The following is a 9,654-nucleotide window of genomic DNA, read 5'->3' on the forward strand; positions in this document are numbered from 1 at the left end:
TGTATCGATGATCGGACAGTGTTTCACCCTCCACCTCCACTTTCTACTCCCGAAACCGGGCGGCCGAGGGGGTCACCCAGGTCAAATCAATGACCGACTCCCCCCCTCAGCCGCACACAGGTGCTGACCGACCCTTTGTTCATCAGCAAGAGGTCTAACCCCGCTGCCCAATCGATAACCGCTTCGCCCCAGGGATCTCTCTGCCGGGAACTGCAACCCCACCCTTCCAAGTGGGCGTTGAAGTCCCCGGCGATGACGATGGATCGATGGTGGCACCTTCGCACCACCTCCCCGATCCCGTCTAGGCTCTCCATGATACGGGCGAGGTCTCCCAGTCCTTGACTGTTTCTTCGGTGGTGGAGGTAAACCCCCACCACCGTGATGGGCCCACAGTCGACCGCCACGAACGAGGAACCCATCTCCCTGAGTGCGCAGGGAGAAGTTTCCGTCGCCACGGGGTTTGCCACAATGGCTACCGAGCCATCACGACTGCCGAACCAGCTCGCGCTGTTCACCGGCATGAAGTGCGGCTCGGTGGCCACCCCCAGCCCAGCACCCAGCTCCAGGATCCTGTGTAACCATAAGTCCTGAGCTTGAGTGCCGGTGTCGAGGTTGGCCTGCAGGACCCGGAGCGGCGTGAAGACTAAGCCTTCGTCACCTCCTCCGGGCTACCTACTTCCACCCCCTCCTGTGAGACCTCTGTCGGCAAAGCCGCTTCGGTTTCCCCTGAGGGGCTTCGGCCTTGGTATTGGTGGCCTCATTCGCGGGTTCCTCAGTTTGCGCGGAAACATGGGGAGTCCCTACCTTAACGCACCCCTCCCCTCGGGAGTATGGGGGGGGTTCGTGTACCTGGGGAGTCGGGGGTGGCACTCCCTCCGGCTCTCCTTCTAGGGTTGTTGGGGGCTTTCCCTCCGGGTCCACCCTCCTCACCTTGTCCCTCCGTCTGGTGTTGGGTTCCTCGTCCGTGTTCTCCTCCTGCTGGTCCCCTTCTCCCAGGTCGTCAGTTCCCTGCCTCTTCCTTCTCCTCAGGGGTCCTGTCTCCATCGTTTCGTGGGAAGAACTCCAACCATGTTCATCCCTCCATTCCTGCGACATTATGATCGTCGAGACCAGCTCGTCGTCCGCCTGGTCCCTCGCCGATGTCTAGGCTGTCATCCGGCCCCCTCCGCGGGGTCCCTCGTTGCCAAAGGGCACCGGACCCAAGCTGCCCCTAGTCCTCCAGACGATTTCCTAATCTCTCCGATCTGGAGATCGTCTGGAGGACAACCCGATGATTTAAGAATCGCGGTCCGCAACAATATCGGAGTAACGGAGTCCTCCAGGCAGACGATGCGGAGTTCCGCGTTTCTCGTCGGCCTGGAGACCACCGCCTCCCCATGTAGCACATCCTGCAGGTCCCTGGCCGCCTGGCTCGCCTCGCTCCAGCTCAGCATCTGCCAAGATGGCATACGCCGAATGCGGCAGGCGCTGAAGCCATTGTACATCCGGGCGATCAGGTCGTACCGCACGATATCGTACATGGCGGCGACCACCCTGGCCGGGTCCCCTCTCGTGGAGTTCCTCTACGAGGAACGGCGAATCCTCTACTGGAGGATCAAGGAGCTCCGCGAGGAGGGGGTCTTAACGGCTAGGGACTCGCGGGCCTTAAAATCCCAGGCCGTGGCCCGTACCCTGGAGAAGTGGGGGGACATTTTGTCCGACCCACGGGGGTACGGGCGCGAGACGGCTGAGGCTGTCCGTCCCTGCCTGCCGGAGTTGGCCGGCAGGAGGGGATGCGGACTGTCCTACCATCTGGTGCAGGTGCTGACGGGCCATGGGTGCTTTGGCAAGTACCTGCACCAAATTGGGAAGGAGCTCACCACCAGGTGCCACCATTGCCCCGTCCTGATGGACACGGCGCTCAACACCTTGGCTGCATGTCCAGCCTGGAGTGAGGAGCGCCGAGTCCTGGCCGGGGCGATGGAGTGTCCAGTGGGGGACATCTCGCTCCCGCGCATGGTTCAGACCATGTGCGGGAGCGAGGAGGGGTGGGAAGCGGCGGCCTCCTTCTGCAGGGACGTTATGTCCAAGAAGGAGGCCGCCGAGAGGGAGCGCCGACCACGCCAAACCCGTCGTCGCAGAAGGCGATGTGATGGTCGGCGCCCAATGGGAGGGACTTAGGTAGCGGGGCTGAGGAGGCACAGGCTGAGGAAGAGGAAGGACCCCTGAGTAGCAGGGGTCCATGCCTTCCACGGTCGCCTCGGGCCCGCCTCCGTCGGCAAGAGGGATCCGGCTCTTATTCTTCACAGAAGATGGATCCCCCATTGCCGCGGACATGCAGGGATAGGGGGGAGTGGTGCCCCGTTTGGGGACGGGCCCATTCCCCCAGAAACCCTCCCCCCACTAACGGAGAGGGAGGGTAAGGGATGAGGGCGAATACTCCCTCCCCCCATAGGTAAGACCAGAAGGCTAACCGATCGGTCTTAAACCGACCGAGACCGCGCCCTGGATTCCCTTCGCGGAACAGGGCGCGGTAACAGGTGGCGTGGGGCTCCCGAAAGGGATTCCTGGGGCCGGGGTGTCGGGGAGGGAATGCGGGAGCAATTCCCCCGACTCCCCACATTACCGGTCCGACAGGTAGGCATCCCGCAGGGGTTTTAGTCGGTAGGAGTCCGACATAACCCCCGACCCCCCAAGGGTCGGGGATATCCATGATGGATTTCCCCTGCGTCACCAAAAAAGAAAAACTTTGCCCTGACTTTGTTGACACAAGCCAATGTCAAACTGATAAGATCAGTTAATTGATCATTTTAAACCTTACAACTTTTGCCTGAAACATTTTTCCCAAAATCTGATTATTTTCCAGATAATTTATCGTTCGAAGACTTTTTGAGAACCCTGTATATACAGGATCATCGAAAAGTATTGGACCTCCCTAATATCTTCAATTAGAATGCATTTTGGAGAAAACGTCCAGCAGTAAAGTTGTATGGTTTCAAGCGGAGAGTAAAATATTGACGTTGACTTTGACTTCGACCATGTCCTTCAAGGTCATTTCAAGGTCAACCTTATTTCTTTAAATGGAACCCCAATATTTTATTACATATTCTTATAGCCTATCTCGAGAGCTTTCCCAAACATTATAATAAAATATTTTTTCTTTAAGTACTTTTTGAGTTATAAAGATTTGAAGTTAACAATTTGTTAAATGGTGTGTGATTCCGGCCAGTTAAGGCAAGAGTGGTGCGTGATTCCGACCAGTTAAGGCAAGAGTGGTGTGTGATTCTGGCCATTTAAGGCAAATTTCATTCTAATTGGGCAGCTTGGACAAAATATTCAATTGTACCAAACAATTCACAACAAATGTTTAAATTGTTGCCCTTCAACAGCCTGGCAATGTGCCAATCTGTTATGAACAGCTGAAACCGCATTCCGGAACGTTTCCGGCGGTATTAGTTCTATCTCTCGAGTTATTCTCCCTCTTAAATCATCTAAATCTTGAGGCTTGGTGGCATAAACTTTACTTTTCAAGTAACCCCACAAAAAAAAGTCAAGTGGGGTCATGTCCGGAGACCGACGTGATCACTCAATATGACCCCTTCGCCCTATCCACCTGTCCTGAAAGACCTCATTCAAATATTGACGGACAATGACACCATAATGAGGTGGAAGTCTATCCTGTTGGAAATAAATTTCATCCATATTTCCACCAGCTATGTCTCGAATAGCTGGAACAATTTGTTCGCGAAGTATGACTATGTATACTTGTGCTGTCAAATTGCCTTCAATGAAGAAAGAGCCAACTGGTCTACCATTAAGAATAACCATACGTTAACTTTTTGTGGATATTGGGTATGATTGCCTCTTTTCCAGTGAGGACTAACGTCACTCCAGTATCTACAATTGTGTCTATTTACATTTCCAGTCAGTTCAAATGTTGCCTCATCAGAGAAAACAATATTATTAAGTAATAGAGGATCGTGGACAATCATCTCCATCATAAGATCATAAAATTCGATGCGTCTATCAAAATCACCTTCGGACAACTCTTGGACCAAATGCAGTTTGTATGGATGCCATTTATTCAATTTCAGAATTTTACTGACAGATGCATGACCGATTTCGTGTTCTTGTGCAACGCGATTAATGGAAATGGACTTTCAACGAAAGACTGTAAAACATCTAATGCCTTATCATTATTTGTTGCTGTTTTACGTTTTACCAGATCTTGGGAGGCTTTTAACGCTATTAATGTCCTCGAAACGTTGAGTAGTACGGATTACAGTACTTTTGGAGATCCTATTATTTTCATTCCGAAAATTTTCATTAAATAATCGCATTACTGTTTTATACCCTCTTTGTTAATCTCACCATCCTCGCATCATTAACAGTGTTATTCAATCTCTTTCAGAAAGCTCCGCCATTCTTAATTAGAGCAAAGAAGAATTAATCAGGTAAGTGATAGGAAATTGATCTAAATAATTAAGTAGAGAAAAATACTAATTATTAAGTGTTGGTCCAACTATCGATTTGTTTATTTCAACCAGCACTAGCAAAATGCTCGTTGAGCAACTGAAAATCTAATAGATCAATTAATAATATTTACGAAAAAATTCTGGGCTATTGGAAACAAATGAAGATGTTTGGGACAATCAATTGAAGCAGAATGGCTTCTTTTGTTACAGAAACAATTTTTGGGGCTGTTCGTTTTCGTCCACGAGGTGACTGCTGTTCGCTAAGAAGAAGACAGCACTGCATCAAAGATTCAAATCAGTGATCCGCATTATTTGCTCAAGAGCTTGTATTACTATTGGTGCCTGCGAGAATGAGACAATAAAAATCGGCCCCGCCAATCAGTGATCCGTATTATTTGCTCAAGAGCTTGTATTACTATTGGTGCCTGCGAGAATGAGATAATAAAAATCGGCCTCGCCAACGCTTTCGGGCAGATTCCCGCTAACACCTTCGGACATTACGCATTCGAGCAGCTTCTCGCGATCACCTTCGGGCAGTTTTCCGCCATAGCCTAGTAGCATAACCGCTTGAAGCCGTACAACTTTGTTATTGGACATTTTTCCAAAATGCATTCTTACTGAAAATATTAGGGGGAGCCGATACTTTTCGATTAATGTATTTTCTTTAAACCAAATAATTGGTCTCATTATTTCACGCACAAAAGTATTAAGGTTATGATTACTGAAAACTAAATAATATTTCACAAAGTATTTTACATCTTGTGTCAAAAAATTGTTAAAGTCAAGCCTTTATAACTCAAAAAGTACTTAATGAAAAAATATTTTATTATAGTGTTTTGGAAAGCTCTTGAGATATGCTATAAAAATATGTAATAAAATGTTGGGAGTTCCACTAAGAAAATAAGGTTGACCTTGAAATGACCTTGAAGGACATGGTCAAGGTCAAAGTCAAGGTCATCATCCTACTCTCCGCCTCAAACCATACAACTTTGCTATTGAACATTTTCTCCAAAATTCATTCTAACTGAAGATATTAGAAGGTCCAATACTTTTCGATGGCCCAGTATATCTATATCTACAGGGTGTTATAAAAGTCCCGGAAAAGCAGAATAACTCGAGAAATATGAGTCCTAGAAAAATGCGAAGTATTGAGTTTTTATGACTTTTTCCTGGCTATCTGACGGTGACCTTGGATTTGACCTTGACAATGACCTTGAAGGTCATTTCAAGGTCAGGTCAATTTTTTAGATGGGTTTCCATACTTTTGACTCCAGAAATGAAAAGAGCAGAAAATTTTACGTTCGGATGTGACTTTGAACACTGCCAACTTGGACCTCTGAAGGTCACATAAAGGTATATGCTTGTTTTAAGTTAAAAACGCGAATATCTTCGAAAATGCACCTGCTAGGAAGCAATGTTACGCATAAGAATAAGAGTGAAGATCAACGAGAGACATTCAGGCTTGACCTTGCTCTGATTCTCAAGGTCATGAGTTAAGATTATTATTAAGATCAAATCGGACTTTTTTAGGACTGAAAATCCATACTTTTGACCTAAAAATGTTAAGATTGAAAAATTTTACGTTCGGATATGACGTTTTCAACCTTGACCTTGTTCTCAAAATTATGCGTTTTACGTTACTTCACTGATCGTGAAATCTACTGAAAGTAAAGCGTCTCGAAACCCGACCACTGAGGGCAAGGTGTCTCAAACTCGACCACTGAAGGCAAGGTGTCTCAAACCCGACCACTGAAAGCAAAGTTTAGTTAGTCACGGCCACCGAGGGCAAAGCATCTTGTAACTCGGCCTGAGATTACAAGAGATGTTCAAAATGTTCTCCATTGACCGTTTGACAGTGTGTTTGACAGGTCAAGGTTGAAAACGTCATATCCGAACGTAAAATTGTTCAATCTTGACACTTTTAGGTCAAAAGTATAGATTTTAAGTCCTAAAAAGGTCCGGTTTGACCTTAATAATAATCTCAACTAATGACCTTGAGAATAAGGGCAAGGTCACGGCTGAATGTCCCTCGTTGACCTCTACATTCTTATTCTTATGCGTAACATTGCTCCCTAGCAGGTGCATTTTCGAAGATATTCGCGTTTTCAGCCTAAAACAAGCTTAGATCTTCATGTGACCTTCAGAGGTCAAATTTGGCAGTGCTCAAGGTCATATCCGAACGTAAAAATTTCCGCTCTTTCCATTTCTGGTGTCAAAAGTATGGGGTCCCGTTTAAAAAAATTGACTTGACCTTGAAATGACCTTCGAGGTCATTGTCGAAGTCAAATCCAAGGTCACAGTCAAGAAAAAATCATAAAATCCCAGTACTTTGCATTTTTTCTAGGACATATTTTCCGAGTTACTCTGCTCTTCCGGGACTTTTATAATATCCTGTATATATATATATGATATTTTTTCAAAGGCTGAAAAGGGTGTGTCAGTTATGATTATTGGTTGTTTGGTTTTTACGCGAACTAGTTTTTTAATCTGACATTGTAAGCATTGTTCAATATAATTTTGAATTTCAATTTTTAAATTTTCCCAATAAAAATTTTGCTGAACTCTATTATATCTTTTCGTTATATCTTTGTGACCTCCTATCATTGATGAGTAGGCTTCTTCAATTATATTTTTCCGCTTTTCAACATCTGGAACTTTTACTAATCCGTGGCAAATAATTAGTTTTATAGATAATCCAATTAGCGCTTTCTGATTTGATTGAAAATATTTTCCCACTTATAATTATCTAATTGTTATGTTTTTGCGACATTTGATGTTTTAATAAGATCCTTAATTATTGCTTCACGTAGTTTTTCTGATAAATTTCGTAATGTTTCATCTGTAATTTTATCTTCTATATTATTTTTGCAGATAAATATGAAATTTATTTTGTTTCCTCTTTTATTTGTTATTACGGTTCCAAGTTTCGCGTTTTTAATTTGAGGAATTAAATTTTGATTCTTAAGGTCTTTTGCTCCTTGGTTACAAGGTTTACCGTCTGAAGTTAAGAAATATAAATAATTGTCTTTTCTCATAAATATTTTATCGCGGCTGTTTATTATATAATGTTTTTGAGTACGTGTAATTATTTGATGATCGGTTGATTCCTCTGCTTCAGTGTCTAATTCATTAAAAGTTTTGTCAATGTCTTGTTCATTTTCGTCATCACCGTCTTTGCTTTCGTCAATTTCTGATGGGTCTCTATTTTGTTGGGTCTTTTGTTTGCTTTGTGTTGTTTCTTTGTTAAATAAATTTTCCTGTGGAGTTTCTTCTGTTTCATTGTTTTGATATTGCTCCAAATTATCAAGTATTTGTAATAAGTTTTGTGGTATATTTGTTGTTGAGTTTGATAAATTTCGGTTGTTTATGTTATTATCTTGTTCTAATGGTTCGTCTTCAATATCGGAAAGTGAATCTTCTGAAATGTTGGATTTATCTTCATTGTTTGTTTCAATTTGATTGTTTGTGTATAATCTAAAGTATATATCTGCGTGTATTGTATATTTTATAAATGGTGGTTCATTTAGTTTCCTTTTGGTGAATGGTACGTTTTCTCCTTCAGATTGTTCGCTATACTGAGTTTGCATTCTGCTTACCATAGGCTCTGGCTCTTCAATCATTGAGCCTATTCGTGGTGAATTTATCAGTGGTCTCGGATTCGCATTTCTTTGCCTTGATTCTTCGTCAGATGAACATTCTCGTATGTCATCGTTGTATTTCATCGTATGTAGGATTTATGGGATAAACAGGTCTGTGAGGATTCCGGAATAGAGCATCAGCATTTAAATTAACTTCTCTTGGTTTATATATTATTTCATAATCATATTCAGCTAATTTAATACTCCATCTTACTAATCGCGAAGTAGGATCTTTTACCTTATGTGACCAGATCAAAGGTTTATGATCGATTATTAAAGTGAATGTTTTACCATAAAGATAAGGTCAAAAATGTTGTACAGCACATATTATTGCTAATAATTCTTTTTCTATTGTTGAGTAATTTCTTTCGGCATCATTTAAAACTCGTGAAACATAGCTTATTGGACGATCTTTTCCTATTTGACCTTGGCTTAAAACTGCGCCTATTGCTGTTCCTAACGCATCTGTGGGTAGTAAGAAGGGTTTAGGGAAATCAGGATATTGTAATACAGGTTCCTGGCATAGAATATTTTTTAATGTTTCAAAAGAATTTTGTTCTTTTACTCCCCAACTAAATTCAAATTCCTTTTTTAATAAATTCGTTAATGATTTAGCAAATTTGGAAAATCCTTCTATAAATCTGCGATAACATCCGGCAAGACCTAGATTGTTTATATTTTTTACGATTTGTGGAATTGGAAAATTTTTGTCAGCTTCTATTTTTGTTGGATCTGGTCGTACTCCACTTTCTTCAATTATATGACCTAAATAAGTTACTTCTTTTCTTAAAATTTGGCATTTTTTTGGTTGCAATTTTAAATTTGCTTTTCGTAACCCATTAATTATTTTTTCGAATTTTATCGCATGCTCATTTAAAGAACTTGAATATAAAACGATATCGTCTAAATATACGAAAACTTCGTTTCCCTGCATTCCGCTTAATACTAATTAGATGCATTAATCTTTGAAAAGTTGCCGGTGCGTTCCTTAAACCAAAAGGCAACTGATCGAACTCATAATGACCATGTGGAGTCGAAAAAGCAGTTTTATGACTATCATTTGGATGCATGCGTATTTGGTGAAAACCTGAGGCCAGGTCAACCGACCGAAAAATATTTTGCTCCTCCTAATTGATCAAGTATCTCTGTTATGTTTGGAAGAAGATATGTGTCTTGTCTTTTAGCTTACGGAAATCTAACACCATTCTCCAACGTTTATGACCGTCCGTGCCTGCGTTTTTAGGTACTATCCGCATTGGCGTATTATACAGGGTGAAGAAAAAACCCCGGGACCCCTGAAAATTTCGAAAAATATACACTATAAAAAAATGTTTCAGACAAAAGTTGTAGCGTTGAAAAAGATCTATTTATATTTATATATAAACCGATCTTAACAATTGACCTTGGGTGGCGTTATCAAGGTCAGGACAAGGTCACCTCGAATTTTTTAAATGGAACCAATTTTTATTGCATATTCTTATAGCACTGCTGCAGACCTTTTCGAATCACTATGGTTTTATCCAATTTGAATAAGTTCCGAAGTTATCAAGTTTTTTAAAATA

General features: G+C 42.8%; 1 protein-coding gene across 1 annotated transcript; it reads left to right on the forward strand.

The window, feature by feature from the left end:
- Nucleotides 1–1,329: 1,329 nt before the first annotated feature.
- LOC112589411 (uncharacterized) lies at nt 1,330–9,335 on the forward strand. The gene is made up of 2 exons (XM_025302590.1): nt 1,330–1,930; nt 9,277–9,335. The coding sequence occupies exons 1-2, from the start codon at nt 1,330–1,332 to the stop codon at nt 9,333–9,335; spliced, it is 660 nt and encodes a 219-aa protein (XP_025158375.1).
- Nucleotides 9,336–9,654: the final 319 nt, after the last annotated feature.

Source organism: Harpegnathos saltator, unplaced genomic scaffold (assembly GCF_003227715.2).
Source record: "Harpegnathos saltator strain DR-91 unplaced genomic scaffold, Hsal_v8.6 scaffold50, whole genome shotgun sequence".
NCBI lineage: Eukaryota > Metazoa > Arthropoda > Insecta > Hymenoptera > Formicidae > Harpegnathos > Harpegnathos saltator.

Bases quoted from the DNA above. Each gene is read 5' to 3' on its own strand.
- LOC112589411 (XM_025302590.1), top strand. From the start codon at position 1,330: ATGCGGAGTTCCGCGTTTCTCGTCGGCCTGGAGACCACCGCCTCCCCA. The intron at 1,931-9,276 runs GTGAGGAGCGCC...CTTGTCTTTTAG, and splicing joins GGCTGCATGTCCAGCCTGGA to CTTACGGAAATCTAACACCA.